At 47.4% G+C, this 26,638-nt stretch overlaps 8 protein-coding genes across 8 annotated transcripts; 2 read left to right on the forward strand and 6 right to left on the reverse strand.

The window, feature by feature from the left end:
* Nucleotides 1-149: 149 nt before the first annotated feature.
* Nucleotides 150-2,320, reverse strand: CLUP02_09233 (multicopper oxidase; the record flags this gene model as incomplete). The annotated part of the gene is made up of 4 exons (XM_049288212.1): nt 150-498; nt 553-1,351; nt 1,604-2,160; nt 2,238-2,320. 4 exons carry the CDS (start codon nt 2,318-2,320, stop codon nt 150-152), a joined length of 1,788 nt encoding a protein of 595 aa, XP_049145356.1.
* A 2,785-nt stretch (nt 2,321-5,105) lies between these two features.
* On the reverse strand, nt 5,106-6,416 carry CLUP02_09234 (uncharacterized protein; the record flags this gene model as incomplete). The annotated part of the gene is made up of 2 exons (XM_049288213.1): nt 5,106-5,818; nt 6,080-6,416. The coding sequence occupies 2 exons, from the start codon at nt 6,414-6,416 to the stop codon at nt 5,106-5,108; spliced, it is 1,050 nt and encodes a 349-aa protein (XP_049145357.1).
* Nucleotides 6,417-7,629: 1,213 nt separating this feature from the next.
* On the forward strand, nt 7,630-8,896 carry CLUP02_09235 (uncharacterized protein; the record flags this gene model as incomplete). Its single annotated transcript, XM_049288214.1, has 5 exons — nt 7,630-7,775; nt 7,836-8,191; nt 8,311-8,415; nt 8,476-8,566; nt 8,629-8,896. The coding sequence occupies 5 exons, from the start codon at nt 7,630-7,632 to the stop codon at nt 8,894-8,896; spliced, it is 966 nt and encodes a 321-aa protein (XP_049145358.1).
* Nucleotides 8,897-9,556: 660 nt separating this feature from the next.
* On the reverse strand, nt 9,557-10,810 carry CLUP02_09236 (uncharacterized protein; the record flags this gene model as incomplete). Its single annotated transcript, XM_049288215.1, has 1 exon — nt 9,557-10,810. The coding sequence occupies one exon, from the start codon at nt 10,808-10,810 to the stop codon at nt 9,557-9,559; it is 1,254 nt and encodes a 417-aa protein (XP_049145359.1).
* A 2,019-nt stretch (nt 10,811-12,829) lies between these two features.
* Nucleotides 12,830-14,935, forward strand: CLUP02_09237 (uncharacterized protein; the record flags this gene model as incomplete). The annotated part of the gene is made up of 2 exons (XM_049288216.1): nt 12,830-13,105; nt 13,160-14,935. 2 exons carry the CDS (start codon nt 12,830-12,832, stop codon nt 14,933-14,935), a joined length of 2,052 nt encoding a protein of 683 aa, XP_049145360.1.
* Nucleotides 14,936-15,033: 98 nt separating this feature from the next.
* On the reverse strand, nt 15,034-17,643 carry CLUP02_09238 (uncharacterized protein; the record flags this gene model as incomplete). Its single annotated transcript, XM_049288217.1, has 11 exons — nt 15,034-15,397; nt 15,513-15,585; nt 15,652-16,158; nt 16,218-16,303; nt 16,359-16,472; nt 16,557-16,759; nt 16,868-17,085; nt 17,159-17,188; nt 17,267-17,394; nt 17,453-17,506; nt 17,594-17,643. The coding sequence occupies 11 exons, from the start codon at nt 17,641-17,643 to the stop codon at nt 15,034-15,036; spliced, it is 1,827 nt and encodes a 608-aa protein (XP_049145361.1).
* Nucleotides 17,644-18,129: 486 nt separating this feature from the next.
* On the reverse strand, nt 18,130-19,756 carry CLUP02_09239 (uncharacterized protein; the record flags this gene model as incomplete). The annotated part of the gene is made up of 4 exons (XM_049288218.1): nt 18,130-18,605; nt 18,666-19,065; nt 19,124-19,558; nt 19,616-19,756. The coding sequence occupies 4 exons, from the start codon at nt 19,754-19,756 to the stop codon at nt 18,130-18,132; spliced, it is 1,452 nt and encodes a 483-aa protein (XP_049145362.1).
* A 1,413-nt stretch (nt 19,757-21,169) lies between these two features.
* On the reverse strand, nt 21,170-23,111 carry CLUP02_09240 (uncharacterized protein; the record flags this gene model as incomplete). Its single annotated transcript, XM_049288219.1, has 6 exons — nt 21,170-21,433; nt 21,494-21,561; nt 21,700-21,710; nt 21,810-22,418; nt 22,475-22,950; nt 23,016-23,111. The coding sequence occupies 6 exons, from the start codon at nt 23,109-23,111 to the stop codon at nt 21,170-21,172; spliced, it is 1,524 nt and encodes a 507-aa protein (XP_049145363.1).
* Between the last annotated feature and the right edge of the window lie 3,527 nt (nt 23,112-26,638).

Consider the following 26,638-nt stretch of genomic DNA (forward strand, 5'->3'; position numbering starts at 1 on the left):
GAATCCTTCTAGCCGGGTAATGTACAGACAAAGTGCCTAGATGTGAAATCTATAAACCTCCCAATAACCGAATAATACACAACCAAGAAATGTAAATGCTACCAGTGCACCGTGGATACTATAGACAAAGAAATAAAATAGACTCAGATCTACTGACCGCTGTCAATGACCTCAGGGATGTTCCTCTGGGTCCAGGCAGACCAATCCTTGCAGACATCTGCGACGGCGGAAGGAATGCGGAGCTGCTTGACCTTCTCGGGCTGAACCAGCAACTGAGAGAAGAGACCGGCGGATGCGTGCCAGGCAATGTGGCAGTGGAAGGGCCAGACACCAGGGTTCTCGTTGGAGTCGAATTGCATGACCATGTGGCCGCCGGCACGAACCTGCTGAACGTCACGACGCTGAGGGTTCTCGGGGTTGGTGAAAGTTCCGTCCCATGTCAGGCCGTCACCCTCGTGGAGGATGTACATGTTGAAACCGTGGAGATGCATGGGATGACTGCGCAAGTTAGTCGGTTGTACAAAAAAGAAGAAGTGAGAGGTGTGGTCTTACGCTGCAGGGCTGTTGTTGCTGACGACAATGCGAACGCTGCCGTTATTGGCAAAGTTCTGGACGTTCCAGTCATTTTCAAAGGTCAAATCACCCTTGTTGACCTGAAGAAGCGTGGGGTCGTTGAAGTTGCCGCGGAAGTCAACGCCGCCAAGCGACCATTGAACAATACCAGAGTCATTGCGGAAGACCTTGATTTCCATGGTCCTGGTGACGGGGACGTTGGCCGGCGTGAGCTTCATGACGGGCTTGGTGAGAGCGAGGTCATCGTTGACGCAGGTGCCGGGGTCAGGAACGTTCCAGGCACTGCTGGTGGGCGCCTTGGACTGGTCGGCCAGATCGTAGTAGACGGCAGCAAGGGCGAGGGGCTGGGTGCTAAGACTGCAGCTGGTGATGTTGCTACGCATCCAGTAGGCACCCCTGGGGTTGCTGTTGTCGGCGTTGGCCTTGACGAGGACGTCGGTTCTCTGGCCAATACCGAGGGTGACAACCTTTGTGTCATAGGGCTCGACCTCAACAAAGTCGTTGGCGATGACGGTGAGGGTGTGTCCGTCGATGGAGAAGCGCTGGGTTCCCTCGGCACCGGAGTTGATGAGACGGAGGCGGTGGGTCTTGCCGGTCTGGAACTTGAACTTGGAGATACCGGCATTGTTGGTGCACTTGGTGTTATCTCCAGTCGCAACGGTGGAGCAGTTGAAGTTACCCTTGCCGTTGATCAGGTTGTTGTCCGAGAAGACCAAGCCACTGCCATTAACCTGCAAGATCTCCTCAATGAGATCGAAGTATTGCTTGTGGTACCAATCTGGGAGACGTTAGCGCCTTCATTCTTCTGAAGTGGTGATCATTGCAGGCGTTGCATTCGGCTGTCCGGATAGCTCCACCTCGAAACCGGGGTTGAGATTGGACTCAGGAACCAGCCCCGGGTACCCACACCTCCGTCAGCGGCCTCGGTTAAAGAGCGCATGGCTGGCCGACTCCGGAATAGCCATGAGCAGCCATCCATCGCAGAAGATACTGTAGCTATTGCAAGAAGGATTGCACAATATCAACTTACCAGAGAGCATAATAGGGCCAAGATCAATCTCAGGCTGAGATTTAGCAGGGCCATAGATGACCATGGGTCCGAACAAGCCACCAGCGTATTGAGAGGAGTAGTGAGAGTGATACCAAGTAGTTCCGTACAGAGTCGCCTGGAATCTGTAAGTGTAGGTCTTGGCGGGAGCAATCGGGCACTGGGAGATAGCCGGGACACCATCTTCCCACTGGGTGTTCTGCTGTCTGAATCCGTGCCAGTGGAGCGCGGTTCCCTCAGGGCCATCGGTGATGTTGTTCGTGACCGTCACCTCGATCCAGTCACCCCAGTTGGCCTCAATAGTAGGGCCGGGAAAGGCACCGTTCACGAGCAGGACCTTGCGCTCGTAGCCATCAGGGGCGATCACACCGCGGCTGACGGTGAAGTCGTACTTGCGGGTGACGCCGGTATTGGGCCACTCCTTGTAGTAGTTGGTGCCATCGGCGGAAAGCTTGCCCCAGGGAAAGCCGTTGGGGAGCGGGTTGTTTCTCATAAAGAGTGGCAGCTTGGCAGCATTCAAAGTGCCAAGAGGGGATTTTCTGCACAAGGGTTCGTGTTAGTTGAGTTGATGTCCCGTGGAGAATGCAGCCAAGCTGTGCTAGGAGAGTTGTCTTACCCGTTGGTCTTGTCTTGGCTCAGAGACGCTTGGATTGAGAACAACCAGCCAAGGACGCCTCCCATGCCTTTGATGGCGACCATCTTGGCAGCTAACCTTTTCGGTAAAGTAAGAAACGAATGTGTGTGAAAAGACTGTTGCCAGATGTCTAAGTGAGTGACTGCTGATGATTCCCAAAGCCAAGAAAGAGGGTGAGCATGTTTGAGCTATATACTCCTTGAAGGAGGCTCGAGTCTAGTTAGCCAACATCTAAAAACGAGACGGACTTTCTTCAACGGCTGGAGTACAGCATCCCAGTACCGTACAACACCCCAGTTAATCGTCGTTGATCTCGCCCATAGGGAGAGTCGGACTCGGGAAGCCTATCCGTGTTGCTATGCTGAGGCTGATGGGCTTAACCCGATCTGCATCAGCACTGGTGCTCCTTGACGGCACATGTCCGCGCTAGCATCTCACCCATGGTCTAAGAATGGATGCAAGGTACTAGCTAGGTCCCTGTTGTTCTAGTGTCAACGTGTGACCCAGTGCCGGCAAAGTTGAGGCCGAGACTCTGGTAACTTCTGCGATGCCGATGAGCTTAATTAATACGAACTTTTGACCTCGTTTCCAATTATGGGTTGCAGGTTCTGAAGGTTCCGGCAACTTGTTCGTCGGATGATCCTATGGGCGTCATGCCCATCAACTATGTTGAGAGGGACTCTAAGTCCAGCTTTCGCCTCTCTCGTGACTCGAGGGTTTGGGTCAGGCAGCAGCATCATCGGACCATATTCGCTGACCTGACAAGAGTCAGATACTATCAGAAGTCCCACTCGACAGCTTCAGGTGAGCCACCATTTGGTCGTAGAGCGGGTGTGGCGTGAGCGTTGTTGTGCGGCTGGCTTGGATAGAGTTTGTGTGGTCAGCTACGTACTCGCGAGTACCGCACGTATGTTGTTTGCACACGAGCCATTCACATTCATACGGCAACAGATCCTTCGTCTGACTCAAAGCAAAGGCAAACTCGAGGCTCTCGGTCTGCAGCTCAAAAACCTCGGTGCGAGGTGCAGTATGCTCCCGGGCTGCACAATCACCAATGGTTGCACATGCGGCTATCAATGGTGCAGCAGATTGAGTTTCTCGTACAAACGAAACGCTGGCTGTCGTTCAAGCCGAGGACGGGAACGACGAACAACACCCTGAAACTTCTAAACGGAGATCCGGAGGGTCGAGCTAATTCAGAGTGGATATGAAAAGATAGTCCATCTCAAAACATCAGAAAACTGTCATTGACTGGTGGGGAACGCTAAGAGCAAAATCGTGTTTTCTTTCGTGCCGGCCGGGCTTCTTCCTCTTCTGGCGTCGAAGCTCAGGGGCAGCTTTGAAAAGGCAGCGGCTCAAGTGTCTTTGCGTCCGAGTTTTGACCTCGAGCTAATCCAATACGGTGGGGGAAACGCGTTCAACATCGGATTGCGTAATTGTAATCTTTGGAAACAAACTACCGAAAGCTTTCACATTAAAAACTTCCCTTCGACTCCATTCTTTGTTGCCCATAATACATTCGTTCAGCTGCTGACACGTCAGATCACCACGAATAGTAAAGAGCATATTCAGAGGTCAACGTGATTCATGAAGATGACCCAAGACATGCGTTAATGACCATCCACATCCCGTCTTTTAGGTCGCGGGGTCTCTGCGCTAGCCAAGCTAACGAGGATAATCCCCCCTGCGCTAAGCTGCACCGCCTCGGGAATCCTGTCATATCGAAGCGTATCTCTCACGCACCTTTCAGGATCCCTTAGGTGCCGGCAACCCGGTACTGCATCGATTGATCTCAAATAAGAATTGCGATGCGGCCAGGTGGTTGTCACAGGGACGATGCGGAAATGCAGTTGTGCGTCGAAGCATCTGCAAGCCTATGCGACAGTCCGTTCCAGAGGCTCGGATGACGCCGAGTCGCGGTATGGATACGTGCGAGAGGAAGAACGGATGGCAAGCATCGCTCAGTTCGGCTGTAGCCCTTTGTGGCGTGCACGCCCGGGAGGGACTCGATGCCGGCGCCCTGAAGATGATGACGACGACTTGAACTTCTGCAAAGGCTAATGGTCGTCGAAGAACCTTTCTCTCCATTGGCGATAGTTGGTCTTGATTAGCGCCAGGCACAAACGCCGAAGCTACTTTGGTCAAGCACTAGCATCGCCGACTTCTGATTGAGGTATAGTCAAATGCGAATAATGTGTGGTTTGCAACTGACACCAGCGCTCTACGACTCAAGCAATATCTGACCATGAGTCTGTCATGGATTTCCAAGAGGCTGGGCAGCTAAAAATTCACGGACTCGTTGACGTTGACTCGCGAACAAAGCTTGGAAATGCAAAAAGTTATGGTTCATATTAGGAAACCCTCTCGCTGCGGGAAGAAAAAAAAAACCGTCTTCACAATCCCGATGTCCACATGTCCACCTACAGTACATAGACGTAAACAAAGCCTCGTCAGACAATGGAACTTTTGTCAGACAACGGGAATGATAAAGCCTGGGATAACAGCAAAATGCCTGGAACCAAACTCCGGAAAGTACAAAAACCATCACAAACAACCAAACGAAACTTCCTACTAAAGCATAACCATAACCCATCACTGATCTGTGACCTCGGTCTTTGGTCGACTTCGCGTAATCACTGACGGGCCACATAATAAACTTGCATCGATATGTGAACTCTGCGCACAAACCGTAGTTGCAAATAGTGTTCCCAACTTACAGAAACATCAAGGATGGAGGAAGACGATTATAATCATCTAGAAACCTTGTTATCATCAGCATATTGGCACAGTCTAGGTTTCTGAGGCTCTCTTACCTTTGCTCCCGTAATCGCAATGCATCTTGTGTTGATATCAGCCGCAAGCGTGATGCGTCTCCATCGTATAAAGTACTTCAGATAATCCAAGAGGATGGCAGAAACGAACTCGCGGTTCAGCGGCAAGGGACAGGGCAGGCTGGGCAACTTTCGGAAAGAAGAGACTGAAGGCCTTACGAAGGAGACCAGCAACCCACTTGCCCGGCTTCTTTTGCGGCTTCGACACGCCATCATCCTGCTTCGACTTGATCTTCACATACTTGCCGGTGGTGTAGTTGCCAAATCGCAAGTTGCGAGCCGACTTTGTGGCAGTCTTGAAATCGGCATTCTCGGCCTCGGGAAGATCTTCATAGATCTGTTGAATCACACTGTTGTCGATGTACTTCTCGTAGTTGACGATGTTGGGGTGTCTCTTCGACGAGACCGCAGCTTCGTCGATGCCACCGCACTGGATGCCCCACTCATCGCAATCGTCATCCTCTTCATGGTACTTAGCAAAGCGGCTCTCGTGCTCGAGGAGTTCGCCGAGCTGCTTCACCCCAGCCTGCTCAAAAGACGGGAATCTGACAAAAACGCTTTCGTCTAGATCACATTGTTTACTAAGGGAGCTTGAGCTGATTGTCGATACATGAGAGACTGAGACTTGTCGGATTCGTTGCCTCTCTGGCTTGGTAAGAAGATGCTCGATAGGAGGGAATGCCTGACCCTGGTACAGATCGGAAAGGCCAGAAACCTTCTGCTTACTCTTAACTGTGCGACGGGAACCTGCATTAAGCAGCGGGAAAGGCTCCAAGCCAGAGATGCTTGGGTTAGCGGGAAATTTTTCTTTGTTCGAGCTCTTGGCGCTCAAGGGTGAGGTCGTGATTGTGTTTGACCCCAATGATGAAGAACATAGACCCTCCTGGCTCTCGAAGCGCGTCCACTAAACAGCCTCGTGAACCTTGACAGGGCTGATGGACTCAATGGAGGAGCGAGAGCTCATTGTGGATGGGACTCTGCATCTCAGAATACGAATAGCGAGCTGCTTCTCGGGCTCAAAGTCAATCGCATCGTTCAGGACGCAAAGCTGGCTTTCGTCTTGGGCTGTGGCAGTCGCAGAGTGGTTCGAGATGGATTCGGAGCTGCTTTCGCAAGTGGCAGCGTGGCATCGAGTAGTTGTTAGGCTGTTGGAAGCCACATTTTCTCCTCGGAAGCTATTGGAAGATGGCCTACGACCCATCTTGTTGAGGGCGACAGCGGCGCTCATAAGACTTCGGCTTGGCTTGCCCTTGGACAAGGCATGGTGTGAACCTTCTTCCAAGAAAGCAAACATGCGGCGGAAGAAGCCCATACTGGATTCTGCGGTCATCAGCTCTTGTTCAGGTCCAGCGAATTGCAGTGAGCAGCGAATCAAATTACTTGGGATAGATAGCTCTACGTCACGCAACGGATCTCGGCGTGCTTTCACGACGACGCAATCTACGGCAGACGATGCTCGCAGACTCGAGAGTTGGAGTAAAAATCGATGGACCGGATTCACAGAAGACTCTATTGGAGTTCTTTCAGTGTTGAGAGTTGAGGAAAGACCGCGCCAATAGGCTACGGTTAGCTTTTGAGGAATGAAGTAGGTTTGTACTGATCACCACGGTATCTGGAGAAATGTCGCGAGAAAAGTCGCGGTGACACAGTGGGTGGCGAGAAGGAAGATCTCTGCAGGATTGCGGAATGTCAGAGCCTGTCTGTCAGGATGAGATAAGGCGCCGCGTGAAGCAATAACTTTTAGGCCGTTGTTGTGTGAGCACGACTCTCGAGGTGGCCACCGGACCAGAGGATATCAACGTGAAGTGTAGAGATGCCAACGCGCCAGGTATTGAAGCAGTAATTGGTACCTAGTGGATCCTTCAGTTGTATAAGGGAGACCCACAATTGTTTACGTTGTTCGAGGTGAAGTTGAAATGGCCAGCCGCTTTTTCCTAATGAGGAAAATCACGAGAACGCCCGAGGTGCGTTTCGGGCAACTTCTTCGCCCAGATAGCCCTGACAACTCCACTTTTTACTTGCCATCTCCGTCTTAGGGTTGGGTTAGCAGTCTGATAGACTTCACCTTTCACCGTTTCGATTAACTGCAGCTTCGCCGCCATTGTACCTTGGCCATTGCACGTGATAACAGAGACAGTTTGGCTGGTACGGTTGTTGCCATAGCATCTGGACGTGTTAACGCGCCCTCTATCAGCGTGATTCTCGAGCCCTTCTTTATCCACATCGCTATTAGCAGAAGTGAGGTATCGCATCGAATAAGACTCTAGCTTCGCGTGATTTCTACTTTTATTCTCATCCTAATCTCAATTCCCGCGGCGAGGTGTCCCTTACTTGATATCAACGAGCGGTATTGTGCCGATTGAGGATTATCAATCAAACTTTCCCCTCTCTATTTTATCGTATCAGCAAATCGAAGTTACCAGGCTGCCACATCTTCAGAATCCTCAAGCGACGAGGTCCATCCTCTGCAAACCTCCGTCTTGTGCAGCCAAAAGCTTACATGGATGCGGAATTTCTCCCAAGACACGTTAACTAATACCATGATGGACAAAGCCAGTAAGACGTGCTCGATTATCTCAAAGAAGACACTCCGTCACAAGTATGATAAAAGAACTGGCAGACTCTTTCACATAGGCTCCACGAACAAAGTCTCCATTGTCTCAGCTCTGGCTGAACATGGTCATTGGCCGTTTGCGAACAGGGTTGCACCAGCTCGTCCAACTTGTAGTACATGATCACTTCCGCACAGTGGTATCATCCATAAAGCCACATCAATCCGAACCACTATAGGCCAACTTGGACTCAGCTTTGCCCGAACAAGCGCCTTCGCAGCTTATCTCGATCATGAGACCCCCTTCTGTGGATTCAGCAGAAAGATCTTTCAAGCTTATCAAGTCTTACCTGGCCAAGGCACACGTTCTCTATGGGGTGAATATGTCCAGGAAGCCAGTCCCCCCAAGAGTACGGTCGGTGCCTACTCCTTGATCGTCTCCCATCGAAGGATGATTTCTGGGTGTACAAACGCTGAAAGAACCGACTCAGAATACGCCGGGAGTGACCGAGACTGGTCCAGTGACGATGATTCTGTGATTTCTTCCACGGAGAGTGGAGAAGGACAAGAGATTGACTAGGTTTCATACTTCGACTTCTTTCCGATCATGTGCGAAGAGATCTTGTTTGGTCACCTGGTAGCTGAAGACGATTCCGGCTGCACTTTGGTCTAGTCACTCCACACTACCCTGAGTCGCTGTCAATGAGGCATTTCCTTGACAAATTCGTGGAGGCATCAGATGAATTCTTCGAAGTGGATTTCAGCCTCTCCACCTCTAGTGTGCAAACAGCCTTTATAGACTCATGGCCAGTAGATATCTCTGATGAGAATGGAGCAGGAGAAGCGACTTTGTGCACCTTGGGTGCCTCGAGTAGGCTCAAAGAACGTCGCAACATGATGAACAAATACCAAGAGTCAGATATTGTCGAGTATGAGGACGGTCTTGACTGCGAGGCTTTCGATAATACCGACTTTCTGTGGGAAGGGACAGCCCGTATTGGTCCCACATTGGTGTCAAGGGTCTTTTGGAGTACTTGGAGGAGGATATTATCCAGCAAATCCACTACGACATGCAGAACCAAGACGACTATATCGCTTCTCAGCCGATACTACTTGAAGGCAATTCGGAACATTATACAACAACGAAGCTGAACATCCAGGCATACAATGGTGAAGATATTGGCGATCGACATGGAGATAACAACAAGGATGACCACCAAGCCCCCCACGAATTCAATCACAAGGCAAAATCTTATTGATTGATGCAACCTACCTTATATGAAAAGAGCCTCAAGGTCATGTTACATCATGTGTACTGCAGTGGACTAGGGTCATTACGCCTTATGTTCCCTTGTCAAAGCCGTCGAGTAAGTTACCAGCTTACAGGTCTCTCACAAGAGGGTTCAGATACTGACTAGGTTACTCAGTTGTGACTTTTTCTTCATCTCTTAGTGACCTCCATATCACATCGAACTTTGATGTGGGATTCAGGCCTCGCAACTGCATGTGCTGTGTGACAATACGACAGCCAAGACAGTCCTAAGGCTTTCAGTCATCACCTGTAACCCGGCGATAGTGTGGCGGCTGCGAGTCGGAATCTTGCGGCGCATTTTCATTCGTCCTTGAGATCGACCATTTTCAGTGTTTCGTTGATGTTTGTGGACTTTTGCCTCAGAATGCGAGCCTTGGTGCAGTTTAGATATTGCAAGAGTAATTTTGTTTATTTAATGATACACGGCTTTGTACGCAGCTGAAAAAGTCCCTTTCTTTGATTGCCCCTTTGCTAGCTCTAAGCCCTGTACTCCGAGAAGTCACATTCGCATTTCAGGGTTGAGAGAAAGTGAGTCTGCAAAATAACTTCTAGCAAGAGAAAACATTAACGAACATTGTGAAACATTGCAAATTATTCCTTCCTTCCTTCATTTCCGAATCTTGCTCTTCAAAACTTTCTTTCCGTCTGCATAGCTATCCGTCACTGTCAATGATAAACTGGCTTTTACAACAGCAGGTCCATTTCTCCTCTGCCCAAACAGGATATCGCTTGCGAAAACTCTGTCAGAGTCACCAGTTTGGAAACTCTTGAATAACTTCGCTGCGATAGCGGCATCTGTAGTCGTGCGGCTGGTCCCTCTTTGGGTATATCGATCGAAATGCATGACCAAGACTTGCCAGACTTGCCAAACTGTCCAGATGTACTGTACAAAAACGGGCATCCAGGTGACTTGACAAAGGAGCCCCACTGGGAAATAAGTCCCAAAGGCAATGACGACAGCTAGCTGGATAACCTCGCGGAATCGATTTCTCACAGGATGTCCGTAATGACGAAAGAATTGGTTGACGATAGAGGGCGGGCCGGTGATTAACATGAATTTTCCTTCGATTGCCGGGCAATTGATCTCCCAGTCCCGTGTCTGTTCATCGTCGATTGCGTCCGGGAAGGGCGTTAGACCCTCACGTTCAAGAGCGAATAAGGTGCCGATAATTCGAAGGATGAGCGGCATAATGAAGATGATGCTCCACAGCGAGCGAGTGATTGTGGCTACGCAAATCATGATGCCGATGCCAACACACTCGGTTAATATAATCTCCACTAAGCAGAGCAAGTCAACACGCTTGATCTCTTCCGAAATGAAAGGGACCTTGGAGTTACCAAGGTCTTCATCTGTAGCTTTTGCGAGCACTAAGTGGCTAACGGCAACTCTTGCGCGCACTGGTTTCGCTTTTTCTTCAGTGACTTTGCCGCTCTCGGTGTCATTTGGTTGTCGGATTGAGGGCTCTTTGATGGTTGGGAGAGGCATGTTGAGTAGGGCCTGGACCCAAAGGCAGTTTCGGATTTGCGATTCCCTCTCAGATTCTCCTCCGCGGGCGTGCAAGGTATAGGTCCATTCAAGGTCGCGGTAAAAGTGTGTTCCAAGCATATGACCCTGTACGGCACCGCTAAAGAGTCCATTCTTATATGCAGTGTCGATGACCTCGAGAGCAATTGACCCAATAGGGCCTGCCATAGAGTACAAACATGCTAGTCGCGGCATGTCGTAAATGGAAAACGATGAGAAATTCCGCTGAGGCCAAAGAAACCTCTCGAAGATCGCGCTAGTGGCAGCTTGCCCCCCAACGTAACCTAGCAGCGAACTGAAAGCGCCAAAGACCGGAGCATCGGCTTGGTCCGACATCGTCAACGAGTTTGTTGGTGTGGCAGCAAGTGCGTAAGAGCTGATGCCAGGATGAAAGAGCCGCTCAATTCATTATTACTTCAAATGTGTGGGTGATTGACAATCAGTTATATTGTAGGGAGGCCCACATCTAACGAACTCTTGACCGTTGCTCCCACATGAATGCTGACTGCAGATGAGAAGGATTTTCTTCCCTGGATCGTGAAAACAGCAGGCAGCAACTTAAGGCTACATGGGTTCTTCATGCCAGGGCATGCTGGTACCCTACCAGAAACCTGCATGAATGCATTGAGGGCCGGTTGTACGCTCTGGGAGGCTCGGCAGCTGATGGGCTCACACTGCATGACCAGGAGGAGGCGCTCTTATTCGGGACCAACGAGCAGCGAGGAAAGGTTCAGCTTGACCTGGGTCCCTTCCACGCTATCGACGCATACCAAGTTGCTGCGTGGGCCCGATAACTGGGCGTAAGCTCACAGTTTGGCCCCGGATGCGACAAATTTGTACTAGCGAGATGGCACGAAAGACAGGGGTGGGAACAAGAAAGATCCAACAGTCCGAGGCGAACTCAACAATGCATGAGATGAACATGCCTCGAGTCTATTTCTTAAATCCTCCCAGACTGAACTTTGTAGATTTGAGAATCGATATTCTGGCGTTTGGGAATATACATACGACTTTGTACCTAGATCTATTTGGCGTAGGTATCCAATAACAAGGTAATTAGCTCCACTTCCTCAATATCCAGCCCGACTATCACTGACTGTGAGCCTGCGGACATGATCCAGTAATAGTCAGACACTTTCTAGCCTGAGAAAAGACGATGAAAGTATGAAGATTTGTCTGGAACGAATCTATCTTAGGACTTTACGGCTTGAACCAAGATTCTATGCCTGCTCAGGGTGTTGAAGCATAAAGAAATGGACCATGGGCAAGGGAGCAACCGCTGAAGCCGAGTCGTCATACAAGCCGCTGCCTTCAGGTCGTGCGATTCGTAAGGTCGCCGAAAAAGGAATTCATTAATAGTATTGTCAACATCCGTCTGTGTGCTTCCGATTCTAAAGTACAACGAGCAATACTATCTCTCTAAAACCCCAAAGTAATGTCAACTCAGTGTCCTTGACCTTGCGGTCCTTGTCAGAGGATACCTGGGCCCTTTTCAACAATCTGACGGAGATACCGGGCTTTGTGGTTGAAACTTCCGTCTGTGAAGCTGACAGTAGGTGTAAGCTCCAGGTGTTACCGAGTGCTGAATTCACAACGGGAGAGATCCACCAAAATCCTGAGGCCAAACGAAAGGTCCGTCGAGTGACGATTTCCCCTTTCGGAAAGGTGAAGTCTAAGATGAGTCCTCTTTGGGTAATTTAGATGGCCAGGTGAAGCTTCGTAGTGGGTCCTCGGGACTGGTCCAGTGACTGATGCTTCGAGATACCTCGCCGCATCAACATGGGACGACCTACCGCCCTTCGGACAGCCCTTCGACTACCTAAACTTCTTTTCATTCCTCGCCGTATTGACCTCCCTTTTTCTTCCTCATCACCGCAAGACTTTCCGCGACTTTGCGCAACATTCCGCAGATCATTTGCCCTTCGCAGACTTTTCCCGCCGTGGCCAGGAAATCAACCTGGCTTGACCACATTCGTGACTAAACAACTCTTCTTCCATTCTGGATTGATGGCTCTTGCATTCACTTGGCTACCTTACCCACTTGCCGCATCCCGTTCTATTGCGCCGGTCTCTTTTCTCTCCAGAGTCGAGCGGGAAGATATCATCAACTCATCAATGATCGTGAAGCCCATACTGGTCAGATATAGTCAGGTAAGCATCTTCTCGCAACTTGGCATTTTCCACCAGCTGTATTGGCTGCATATTCGTCAGATCCTAAGCAAATGAGGATCACTATTTCTTCTCCTGACTGATCTTGATGGCTTTCAGTGATACAAGTCATTGAAGATGCCATTTAGTGGTGTTGTTCAGCAAGTCCTTGCGTTGTTGTTCAGGGACCCTCACCCAACGCCAAAAATGTGCGAAGACTCAAGCTCCTATCAATGGGACTACGGCCAGCTTTTGGTCAACAGCAGTCATCTCTTCTCCAACACGTCTCGATCCATTACTTCTACACGTCAAGTAATTACAATAGGGCCTTTGCGTCGACCTTCGATCTATGCCAGCTTCACGGTGGCAAATTTCTCGCAAATGGCAAAGGCCATTGATGTCAACAGCGCCGTAGACACTTGCTCTGTTGCAGAGTGCAACGAAAACGTGCCCAGAACTCGGCATCTCGCGAATGCTAGCAATGTGTTCCCGGAATACACCTCTTTCAATCAGTTCCTAGACGCTGAAGGCAATTAGAGATTGTCTGGGCTCTCTGAGACTGGTCTCTCGGATACCTCAAGCGTTGAGGAATCGCGACGGAGATCCCCAAGCCCAGGTTTGTTTTCCTTTTCTTCTACTGCAACAAGGCTTGATACTTATGGAATTCAAGCAGAATGGGCCTCTAAAAGTCCCTTTAGTCCTCTTGAAACACTTCCCTCTCGACCCTCTCGTCCCCTTTTCGGCCATAGAAGCAGCAACAGGACCGCAGATGCCTTGCTCAAGCCTACAAGACTCTTCCAGCTTTCTATTGGTTCTCAACCAGAATACAAGCTTGACATTCCACAGCAGACCTCGGGAACTTCCTACGGAGATTACGACAACACCTCGGTCATCACAGTTGTCAGGGATGCCAATAACATCCACCACCCAATTCCATCTCATGTTCCCGGAGAGTTCTTTTGCAGCCATTCCGGGTCCTTCAGTGTCTCATCGGTCTGTGCTGAAGCGCGGGAAGAGCATCAGAGGCCTGAGCTCATCACGGAAGTAATTGGAGATATTGACGAGTTCCTGTCTAGCCTTAAGCTTGGACACTGTCGGGAGGGACTTGTTTGGGACTACCGTGAAAGGGACTTTTTCATTGCATCTCAAGAGCCTCTGCCACTGCAAATCCCGGCGAAGAGCAAGCCAATCATTCACGGAAGCCAACCTATACACCCCAACGCTGAGGCAAAGCCATTGTTCACCATAAATGAGGAAGTCAACAACCGCGGAAATGGACCTTCCAATCAACCGACTTTGCCTATGGCCCTTCCTTTAACAAAGCACAACGGCTTTGTTGACCCATCCATGGTCCCCGCGCCTCTGAGCATCATCAAGCGATCCAAAGCTGATGCTAGCCGCAAATTCAAGCGTCCATCTCCACTGCGTGCTCGAGGTAACAAAAAGCCGACTGAGCCCAGAGACATCGAGTATACCAGAAGACAACAAACCAGATTGCGACCGGACTCGCCTCCATCTCTCGGTCCTCTCTTCGACGAGAGCGCATTTGGCACTCCTGTGGTTCCCTTTCTACCCATTGTCGAGCCTCGTCAGCTCTTCTTTCCTTCGCCGAATTCGATCGCTTACCTCGAGCACGAGCTTTCTGACGTGATCGATCTCGACACTGATGATGTCGCTACGGTAATCGAGGCTCCCACTAGCGCTGCTGGCGTTTCTCAGTGGGACGAAGAAGATTCCATTGACTTCTTGCTCGGCCCCATCGCAAATGCACCGCCTCCCGTACCACCACACAGGGTGCTTGCCCAGCCGCAAGACCCCTTGTTAAACCGAGGCGTTGTGCTTGACTGGCTGGAAGATTCGGAGACTGTCAGCGGTGGCCAGGATGCTACCAGCCATAACGAGTTTGGTGCTCCTCGTCCCTGTCGTGTTCGAGACGTTAATGCCAGTAGCAATGACGAAGCCGATACCCCTTGTCCGCTTCGTGCTCAAGACGTCAACGCTCGCGTCAATGCCGGCGTCGATGCTCTGATCTACCCGATTGTGCAGGCCGAGAACGACTTCGCGTATTACGAGGATGACTTCCTTCACGAAGTCATGACTGCTGTGAGTGAGACCCAAGCGACTGACCTAGATGAGCAGCTTCGGCTCCTAGGTTCAGTCTATCCAAGCAGAATCCTCCTGTGGCCTTTGCACCATCCCGCCACGGACACTGAACCCGAGAATGCCTCTCAAGAGGGCGTCGAGCGTAGTCAATCAACTCCCGTATCGACCGTCACTGAAGAGCTTCCCGAGAGCCCCAAGTGCTTTTTGTGAAATTCAGCTGGCTACCCATAGCTGTCCGAGCTTGCGAATGCGGTATCGAGAGGCTGACCAAGATGAGGAAGAGCATTATAAAGTGAACAACAACCATGTCAGTATTGTAAGATTCGAGTCTCTGAATTTCCGGATGCTTTCTTGACGTTACGAGACCTGAGAATGACTGAAAGCCAAGTATACTGGCCAGACTGACTGAGTAAATGCCCCGAGAAAAGCGATGATGAATATTGTGGACGGCCCGGAGAATCGATAATGGAGCTAAGACAGGGAGACAGAGAGTAAGATGTTTGCTGCAGTAAATGGGCAGGTGAGACTCGGATGGACTCGAGTAATTGGCTGGTCGGATTCCCTGACCGCATTCTGCAAAATTGCTGTGAGCTTGTGCTAGGCTGAGGGCCTGAAGTTTGGTTTTGCAAGGCGGCGTTTCGGCTTCCTGTTCTCCTTTCTGACTTTGTTGAGCTCTGGTGGATTTGGCATGAACCCGAATGACCTTAGTTACACAAGTGTAAGCCACCAACTCTATTATGCTACTACACCGCTGGGTATTCTTTTAAGACTTGCTTTTCATTGACACCAAATAAATCCTGAATGTGCTGCTTTCCTCTTCAAGTGATCGTCTTGAGTCGAAGCCGATGTGTTCGTGTAAACTCAATCATCTCTCGCTGTCTCGTCATTGGCGGGGATATGGGAAGCCCGGCTCTCATTATCCTCACCCTTGTCAAGAGGCTCCAACTCCTGTTCACTGGCCGCATCCCCTAATTCCACGTCCCCTGCGTTCCCATGATCTCGAGTCCCTCCCACAATGGTTCCTATTCTTGAGGTAGTAGAATTCACCCACCCAAGAAGTGAGTCTTCTTTAATGACTCTCCGTCTGTGGCCGCCAACTGTTGTTCGGCTCCTTCTTGCACTTTCCATAGGATTTGACGGGCGAGCCGGCGGTCGGTAATGCCACTGCCAAAACCTCCGGGAGAATAAAGGACGTAGAATGGGTGCGTTGACAGCAATCAGACCAACTTCGCATTCTCGGACTCCCCATCGGTTTACCGTAATTGTTGAAGGTTCTGATCCCAAAGTTACCGCAACTCGCATGATCGCGGCCGCGATGACGAATAAACCGGAGCATATCAGTACTGCTATGAATATCTTCTTGTAGAAAGGTACCCTGATTTCCTTCAGAACCGGCAGCGGCAGACAAAGAATGGCTGCATCGGTCACAACATCTTGTCTCTGGTCAGTTTGGAACACTGAGTTATTCAACTAGACTCTCTATTATACTTACTGAGAAATGTCGAGACCAGTAGATTTTGGGCTTTGAAAACACACTTCTCACTAGGTAGGGGCCTCACTCCCCAATTATCTGAAAACCTGTACGATGCCATTAGCCCAAATTTCCAGTGGAACTTGAGAGTCCATCACTCACGGCATACAGCTAAAGCTTATCGTTCCAACCACAACCAGGTATGATAAAATCGTAAACCAGGCCAGGTGTTTCAGAACTCTCGCACTCTGCCACAAATCAAACGTCATTCGCTTACTTCAGAACTGTCAGTCTCTGTCTTTCGGAAGGACCAGGAGTGCGAAATACTAGAAGAATAACAGGGTCGCTTTCATAGACCACAAGTATGCGGTGTATGAATACCAAGCTACTTGTTGGAACTTGGAACCTTGTACAAGTCGTGCCACTTCTTCATCGGAAAGAGTGCTGATTTGGGCAGCGGTGAGATCCACGTTCGTGCCATATCGGTCTAGGTTTACACATATCAGTACCGCCAAATCCTCTTCATCTCTTAAATGCTCATTATCAGAAGTGATACTCACACACTAAGTCGACCATCACAAAACAGACCGTGTATAAGAACAAAGTCTATCCAGATGAAATATTAGCGCAACGTCACGTCATTGACTAATGCATGCTCATTTCCGGCTTACAACAAGCATTGTGTAGTCGTCTCCCTTGAGACCTCTGGGGCCAACCATGCGAATTCTCACGAAGAACCGCAACAATATGACGAGAGCTCCAACACCGAACCAAGTCCACATCTCCTTCAGGAATTTGTCATCGCGTCTCAGGATACTGTCCAGTTGACCGATCGCCATGCTTAAGGGCGCGCGTCCGTCCGCCGACGCATACGTCGAACAGTGATCATCTATCGAGGCGAGGCTTTTGTTGGGCGGTCGCCCATGGGAGATGTGTCAATGTCGTCGGCAGGCTTTGGGTACATGAAGTTGGCGGGTTTTTCAAGCTGTCGTCTCATTTAGCCACATGCAGGCGCGTTTTCCTACAGTAGGTTTGGGGGAGACATGAAGTTTAGGATTCTTAGATGAGACTTCGAAATGCCGAAATTGAAGTGTCGAGCGCGTCGGGGTCGAGAAAACGCTTGTCCGTAATGTCAACTAGACCCAAAGAGGTGCTGTTGGGGAACGCTCTGGTCGCGCAGACGTTGATCTGGCGCTGACTGATGACTCGTGGCGTTTCGTAGTCGCAACTCTAAAAGGCAGTGTTGCTACGGTCACATCAGACTAAGACAGAATAGCGGCTCTCGGACCTTTTGGGCGGCCGAAGAGAGACTGAAGTTAGTGATTCCCAATTATGAGCCCCTCTTGACAATAATCCATTTCGTATGGTAGTGGATTGAGTATACCGGTGTGGGCAACAGAGTCATAATAAGAATGAGAGTGTCCTTTTTCTTGAGACCTTCAAGCATCACAAGGTCAGGTGACCTTGATTAAAAACAAGGTTTCGGGGAGAATATAGGCGTTATTGCGCCAAATGCTTAATGATACAACATGTTCTATAATGTAGATCTTATTTCAAAACATGGCGTCATGGACAATTCATGAATATAGAATATGATTTCAAACGCGCAGGTATTGGTTGTGGTGAAGAACAAAATTTCTTTACTTCAAAGTGCAATGTCTCCAGTTCAGGTCCCTTAGCGAGGTAATGTTGCTCAGTGTCCACAATTAGTGACTGGATACTTCACTGTAATAACTCGGCTATGATTTAAGAACCTGAGAGACGCTGGTATTGTAGTTTTACTTGCTCGAATTCAGAGATGTATGTCATTGCCTCGAGGTGATTCCATCATTATCATTAAAGCTGAGTTGTCCTACTCAGATATCTTCAATCAGCGGACTACTATAGAGATGACCTTCTGACAACCATCGAAACACGCAGGTATATTCCAACCTCAGACTTGAATCCTTCGAGCAGAGCGCTTCACAACGAAAGCGCCACGCTCGATCGTGTTGATCAGAATGTGGCCACTCTTGAAGTAAGGGTAGTGAGACCAGGTGCCGACGAAGTCAATGGATCCGCCAAGGGGTTCGTTGTCGTTCTCGGGGTAGATGTCGAAGAATCCAACCTCGGAAACGCCGCCTCCGGTGGGGTCATCAGGGAGAGAGGAGACGTCTAGAATGCGGAGACCGGCACCGTAGTGGCTCTGGAAGGCAAGGCCGTCGATGACGAACTGGTTGTGGTCAATGCCGTAAGCCTCGCTGCGGTAGTAGCCAGTCTGCTTAGGAGCCTCAAGAGATCTAATATCCCAGAAGTAGGTGATGGGGTAACCGCTAGCAGCAGGACCGGTAGCATCAACCTCATCGTACTCGTCGTCGAGGACGAGGTACTCCTGCCACTCGGTGTTGGTGACCCAACCCTGGTGGGTGTCTATATGTACAATCAGTCTTAGTTCATGATTTCAATGAGGGACAAAGCAAGTCGACGTACAGCTGGCACCCTCGTAAGAGGTGCGAGAAATGATGTTGGTCTCATTCTTGTTGGTGACATCGTAGATGGTCAAAGTGTCCTCGTTGTAACCATAGCAGATATCACGGCCAAAGTACTTCTCGTCAGGGCCACGGTAGACGAGGCACTGAGCATCGTGGACGTAACCGTCACCAGCGGCACAACCCGGGGAGGTAGGATTGGCGGGGTCGCTGAGGTCAATGAAGATCAGACCGGAGCGGCAGGCGCTGGAACGAGGCTGGGCGCCGACAGCAACGGCGTACTGCTTCTCCTCGTTGATGACGATGTTGTGGGTGGAACCGGCGGGAAGGCCGTTCCAGTAACCGGTAAGGTCACGGGAGTTGCTGAAGGTGACCGGGCTGGCGGGGTCAATGTCCAACAGCTATCCCCAACGGTTAGTATTTTAGAGACTTGAGGCACGATGATGTTGATGAGCTTACCTTGGTCAGATCGAAGATCTGAACACCATGGCGGGAGGCCTCACTGCCGATGACGACGTAGTTCTTGTATCCGCGTAGCTCACGCCAGATAGACTGGGTAGAGTACTGCGGGAGGCGACCGAGGTAAACGAGCTTGCCCGCAGATGTGATCTCAGCAAAGGCGGCACCATCAGCCTGAGCAATAATGGCAAACTCGCGACCGTCGGGGCTGGTCCAACCCCAAGAAGAGGATCCCTCGCCGGCGGTAGAGCCAAGGTCGGAGTGGCTCTTGAAGTCGTAGAAGTCGACCTTGTTGCACTTGAAAGTGTTGTTGGCATCGCCAGGGATGACCTCGGCAACACCATTTACGCAAGAAACGGGGCCCTCCTCCGCGAGGCGGCTCGTGTACTTGGTCGACTCCATCTCTCCGGCCTCTCTTTGGCGATCCCATGACGCCTATGAGTTGCGAAGGTTAGATCAAGTGCTGTAAGCAAAGCCACCGGTGTCAAATACCTTCTTACGGGCCATGAGGTCCTTGTGAATGACACCGCTGTCGTAAATCTCAGAGACGAGTTCACTGGGTGCGATCTCCTTGGCCGAAGCTCCAGAGAGGAGCGCCGACACGGCCAAGGTTGCCAAGGTAATTGCCTTCATCTTGAGTGGTTCAGGAGGGGTCCTGGGAGTTATCTTAGGCAGGGGTGATTGACGGTTGAACCACGATGATCACTTCACAACCAAAAGAGCGGAGAGGTGCAGAGCAAGATCTTCTGCTGATCGAACGGGCGACGACGCGATTCTTTTATCTTCCTCCCATCACAACTTGGCGTTCTCCTTCCCCTCAATTCTTGTGTCGGGCTTCGCGGTATCTCTCCACCGCTTTACGAGCCAAAAACATGATTATTGTTCTTTGTCCTGCTAGAAACAGAAGGTCAAGAAACAGCGGTTGGAAGGTGGGAGCAACGAGCTTCAATGTCGCGATGCGGAGCACTACTGCCCAAAGAAGCAGGTGTCTACCGGACCAGGCCCGCACGGTACTTGGACGCACGAATCAGCGGCTCCGAGGCCCCGGCCCGGCAGTCCACCATCCTTCGCCGCAAATTTACTTACATACCCGCCCGGACTTGGCAACAGGCACTGCCATACGGGCAAACACCCTTAAAGGAGGCGTTGTAAGCTTCTTGGCGCATCGTATCTGGCGCCTTCCGCAGTCTTGCCAAGCGCACCGTTGTAACACTCCCGCAGATTGTACCGGCATCACCACCATGCAGCGCCAAGTCACGGCGTCATTCTGGTCTTTTTGTGTCTCTTCACCTTCTCGAAAAGATAGATTATGTACCATTTGATAGATGGCGTCAAGAGATTACGTTTGTGCGAGATATCGACCGTTGTCGAATCGTCTATCTAGCTCCCGCAAACGTCCCCAGATCAGCAAGCTCTTTACTATATCTGTTCATGGATCGTTTAATTCCGCACCAATCGCTTTCTAAATGATTCTACCTTGATGGCCCAAGTGTTTGTCGCCGGCTCTTTCCGAATTCAAGCGCAATGGCAGCTGCCCACGTGCAGTCAGTGTATATAATAACCTGGCTATGTACGGATACATCTCAACTTTCAATACTCAATTGGGAAACGTGAAGGAGCCTCGGTTATCATCATTTGCCCCTATGGGGAGTTTCGACCAATATTCTATCTGACATGAACTCATATTATTACCTCACTGGTAATTTTGCTCATCAGAACATGTCTTCACTTGAAAATTTCTAACTTGCGCTGAACATCTGTGAAAGGAATCAGATGGCTTCCAAATGGCTAGAAGTCTTTCATTCATCGGGAATTGAGTATTAGAACTGCAATCATTAAATTTCTTAGGCCGACTCCTTTTTTTTTCTATTCGAGCACTTGGTAATACGATCTTAGTCTTTACTCTCATAGCAACTCACTTGGCTTAGGTATTATACCATCGGCCCAAGGATTAGCCCCACTTCAGTAAAGTCCCCGCTAGATAAGGTGCAGCCATCCGGAGCTTATAGGGATGATCGAGTTCCAAAACAGAAAACTTGCTCAACTTTAAGACGACTTCAAATTGGATTTGCAACGACACATAGAAGCCAGGTCTTTATCGATTTCTGGGAGAGGAATGTTTTTTTCATGAAAGTCGATGCTTGTTCGCATTGAAAGCAAGTGTTCCCAAGGCTCTCCCTCTTCAGAAGTCAGAACATGAAGCTGCATCAGCGTTTGAGAAAGTTTATATTGCCTCATCGACTCAATTATGTCTACAACAGATAACAAGACTTGTATTTTTGATCGGAAAGTTTCATCAAGCTTGGATTTCTAGCGTTTGTTGCAGTGTCATGGACTCAGGAATAGTATTTTTTTTGCCGCGTCGCAAACATAGAGTAGTCGATCGAGACCGTCCCTCACGAGCTTCATCTGAATGTCCCTGCATATTTTTCTCTCGACTCATTGCTTGTCTGCATCATGTGTGTAGTCATTATGCTCTCTTCAGTATTCATCGTGTGAAATGGCCACTGCCTCTAGGCTTTATACACTCTACTCATTACACAACCGCCCTCCGGAGTCCGAATTTCGTTACACACCTGTGGCTTTCCTATGCACCTCATCAAGTCGACAATGATGCGCTATGTCCTTCCTTGTTAAGGATGGGTATCTTTCGCATTAATCCATGGAATCCCTTCTGCGCGTCTACTTTGTTAGGTGCTCCCAGTCTGGTGGTGGATGTTTTGCTAGCTGCAATCGGGGAGGACCGTCATCTTCAGGTATCGAGGATAACCCCTCCGGAGGTATGGCCTTTTCCCACACAGCCTCCCAAGACTTTCTGGCCTCCATATCGTGATTTTGCCAGTTGGGTACCCTGTACCCTGAACACCCTGGTGCTGAGCTCTCGCCACCCTGCGCCAGCCATCCTTCTCTCCTTCCGTCCATTGAATTTGCTCTTGGGTTGTAGGTCCAGTCTTCGGCAGTCTGCTCCGACTTCCTAGCTGTCTCTTCCGTCAATGGCCTCATTCCCATCGGCTGACCAGTGAGGACCGCGAGTTCGGTATCGAAGTTGGCGGGGCCCGTTTGACTTATTGCAGTACGTTCTCCTACGGTAACGGCCGTGCGCGTAGTCCTCAGTTGCTTATTCGGCAATATACTGCGCCAGTAAGATGAGCTTGAACTGCTCCCTTTCTTGAGATCACCCACAGTCCGTGGCAGATGGCCCATCGGCTTTCCTTCTCCCTTTCGTACCCGTTCGTAGAGGAGGTTGGTGGAGGGTAAACAAGCACAAACGACGCCGATGACAAGTTCCAGTGCTCTGATACACACTGTTGAGCTCTCAATCGGGTAACGGGGAAAAGGGATATATCTTACGTGATAAGGTCCAAAACAACAAAGTCCGCAGTGACATCTGTCGAAGCGAGAAATTGAACGACGAGATACATGCGATAGACAGTCACAGCTGTCGCAATACCTCCAGCTCCAAGTAGCGCGGCAACTTTCAGCTTCTTCCGCAAAGGCATGCGCAACCCCCATAACAATGGTACCGGGAGCACGAGGATGAAGAAGTCTGTGATGATCGCCAGGCTCAGATCCGCAATGAAAATTTTGCGTTGATTCAAGCATCTCGGATTTGGTGTCTTGGGGTTCCAAAAGGCTGACACCGGCAAGCAGATGACAGTCTTGAGTGTCTGAATTGGGATATAGCAGATAAGTAGGGTGACGATGAAGACTTTGATCCCGCGTGAAACTCGCTCGTGCACGGCAAAGACTCGTGCTTCGAGTAAGAGTAAAGTAACCTTCGTAAAGTATGCTGCCGGGCAGTAGACAATGGAGCTGGCGTACAGCCACTGAAGATCATTGCATTAGTTTATGTCCACGTCGCTTGAAGATGTGATAGGCTTATCAAACTTACTCTCATCACTTCTTGATACGATTCTTTCGTGAGCTCCCATGCATGATAGCCCTCACCATAATGCGCCATCACGAACACGGTGGAAACGTATATCATTATCAAAACCTGAGGGTTTTAGTATAGCCAATTCGCAGTCCTATGCCATTGAGTCTCATATATGATATAGCGCAAGTCCCTGGGTTGGCAGTCAGTTAAGCGTTTATTTTCCCACCTCGTCCGAACAAGATTGAAGTACAACATACAATCATCTGGAAGAAACGGTCTCGCCATGGTGAAGTTCAGATATGTCCTGATCCCAAAGAACAGCGTCGCAATCGCTGCCAGGACACTCATTCCCACGACATTCCACATCCATCCGGCGTCCCTTGGGTTCTCGAAATTCGGTGTGACGCCAGGCGGGGGCGGAAACGCCCCTGTCAGAACCGTTGCGTTACTCATCGTATCTTCAATTGCTCGACGTGAGCTGTGAACCACATGGCGAGGCTCATCGCTTCACAAATGTAAACGCAAGCTTTCCGTGGCCGATCGTATGTTCGCAGCTGCAGAAATCTTTCCTCTTTGCCGCCCGCTTGAAGGTGAAAGGGCTCTAAGCTGCTGATAAACGACATCAACGACAATTGGTGACCTGCGACAAGGGGCGTCCCGCACCGGCCCTGACTCGCCCGGCCGCTCTAGTTCCGTTTAGAGTTCGTTGAGTGGTCGGACGTTGCCAGGGTCGGGGCGCAACACCATTGTTAGCGCCATGGAGTAATCAACAGAAGGCAAAACTACGGCAGACTGCAAGAGGCACTCCGCCAAAACCGTTCTTTCCAATAGACCTACGGCCACCGTAAATTTTAGGCATTAATAGCGCGACTTTCTTATATATATAAATAAATATTATAATAAATCCCGTACATTATTATAAGGAATTATTTATAACTATAGGTAGTAATAGTCACGTAAGGGCAGTTATACCGCCTAGTAAAAATAGGGTAGCTAGGGGGCATATCCTCCCTACTAATTTCCACTATTAATCAATTTCCCTTTCCTCTTAACTAACCTAATATTCCTTAAGTAAGGTAAATAATCCGCCTACGCCCCTATAGTTACTTATTAGCGATTATATTTTACCTTATTATATTTTATACCCTTTTCTACTTTACTTTTATTACTATTACCTAATTATATACGTAATTATAAGTATAATATTCGCGATTTACTAATTAAAAATATTAATTAGGTATAATTAAGTAATTTTATACGCAATTGCTAGTACAATTTTTACTAATTAGTAATTATACTTTTTCTTAAGCTAATATACGCGCAATTACAAATACAATTACGTATATATACCTATTTATAATTTAATTCTTTTCATTTACTTTTTTCTTTAATATTAACTATTTACGTATATATACTAACAATTTCGTATAGGATACTCCCTTTTTTAATAATTACGTACGCCGTATAATACTTATAATAAGCGCTTAATACAACGTTCTAGCCTATATTAAAAATATATAACTCCTAACGGTCCTTATATACTAACCTACGCAGTACCCTAACGACCTTACGTCCTATAAAATAACCTCTTACCTCTTTATTAATACGTATACCTTTATATAATAGCTTCCTTATTATACGGATTTTTATATTATTTATAAGCTCTTTATTTTCCTTTTTAAAGACTTTTTATTAAATCTATAACCTTAGTATTATATAGGTTAGTATATACTACCCTATACTATTTAATATTACTATACTAACTTATATAATCTAGCCCTAGCGTTAAATTAAGCTTAACCCTAAGATTATTAAAAATAGCTATTATATACCCCTAAATATTATTATAACTCGTACTTAGGCTACTAATACTATTTAAATAACTATATATAGTAACGCTAAGATTAGTACCGAGTCGTACGCCCGTTATAAGGCTAGTAAAGGTATTTTTGCTAATTACGTTACTTTTATAAATAAGGGCTACTCTAATTATAATTATATATTTACTATATATAAGTATATACTCGTTACGCCTCCCGTTATTACTTATACGTTACCCTATACTACTTTATATTTATTTATAATTTATTAATAGTTCGTATTAGCTCGTAATACGCTTATTAAGGTTATTAAGCGCGGTTATAACTATAAGGGCCGTAATAAAATCCATATTAGCGCTCTATTTAAGTCTCTAAGTACTATCCCTATTACACACCTCTATATAATAGTAGAAGCCCTTAAATAAGTAACTAAGTAGGCTAAAAATAATAAAAAGGGTATATATAATAGTATATAAAATTATAAAGAACGTTACTAACTTATATAAACTCTAAGTAAAGAGTAATTAATTTAATATTTTTATATAGCATAGTATAAGAGTTTATATAAGTATATATTAAAATATAATACGGTTAGGCTTAATACCTAGGTAGTAAGGCCCCTACGGAGTTATAAAGTACTTACTAGCTATAAGTTAAAATATACGTACTTAGTTTAGCCCGTAAAAGGCCGTAACTAATCGTACAAAGGCTCCTCCTAAAGTTTAACGTTTTTAATAAAATTATAAAACTTTTATTTATTATATATTATCGTTATATACTTTTTTATCCTTTTTAACGTTATAAATCCCCGTAAGCGTCTATATTTCTATATATATACTTATAAGACCTTATAAGTAAAAGGATACCCCTATATATCGCTATAATTATATATAAACATTTACCCCTTACTTAAAATTTCTTTTTTAGTTTTTTACTTTATATATTATTACTTTTTTAGAATAGTACGACTGCGTATTAATCTTTTATTACATTAAACAATAATTATTATACAATTAGAGAGTAATTAGACCTATAATATAATTATTATATATATCTTTATAGTTTCTAATACTAGAATTATAAAGCGAACTTTCGAATATTAACTTACGAAATAGGACTTATAACGAGAAGAGCGTACGGTCTTCTCTAAGGATCTATTAATTTATATTTAAAAATTATTCTTCTAATAATACTTAAATAATAAAGATATCCTTTTTTAACTCTAATCTAAAAAATCTATAATTACGGCTATAGGATTATTAATACTTCGTTAACAGAATTAGCTTTAGTAATAATAAATACTAAAATAGCTTATAATTATATAATAACGATTAGAAAAGTTCTTTTTTAATATACTAAAGGTTACTTACTATACTAAAGGGTATAGTAAAAAGTATCTTTATATATAAGTTTACTAATAAGCTTATAATATTAGCTAAAATAAACTATACCTTATATATCGTAAAACCTTTCTATAATAAGTTTAAGATCGGTTAAGTAAGATAAGGTACCGTTATAAAGGGTTTACGACTCCTAGACTAAATTATATTTAGTCTTTAGATACGTACGATAGGCTTTTACTATTTAGATTTAAGATCTATACTAGTATTAATACTTATTCGTAGTTTATTATATAGTTCTATATAGGGGTTTCTATTTATACGTCCCGGAATATACTTATATAATATCTTACCGTTATTTAATAATAGGGATTTATATTATTACGAGTTCGTTTAGACCGAGAGAAAGAAACCGTTCTTATATTTAGTATTTATTACTACTTTTTATAATACTATTTAATAATAAAAAGTCTAATTA

Source organism: Colletotrichum lupini, chromosome 4 (genome assembly GCF_023278565.1).
Source record: "Colletotrichum lupini chromosome 4, complete sequence".
Lineage (NCBI taxonomy): Eukaryota > Fungi > Ascomycota > Sordariomycetes > Glomerellales > Glomerellaceae > Colletotrichum > Colletotrichum lupini.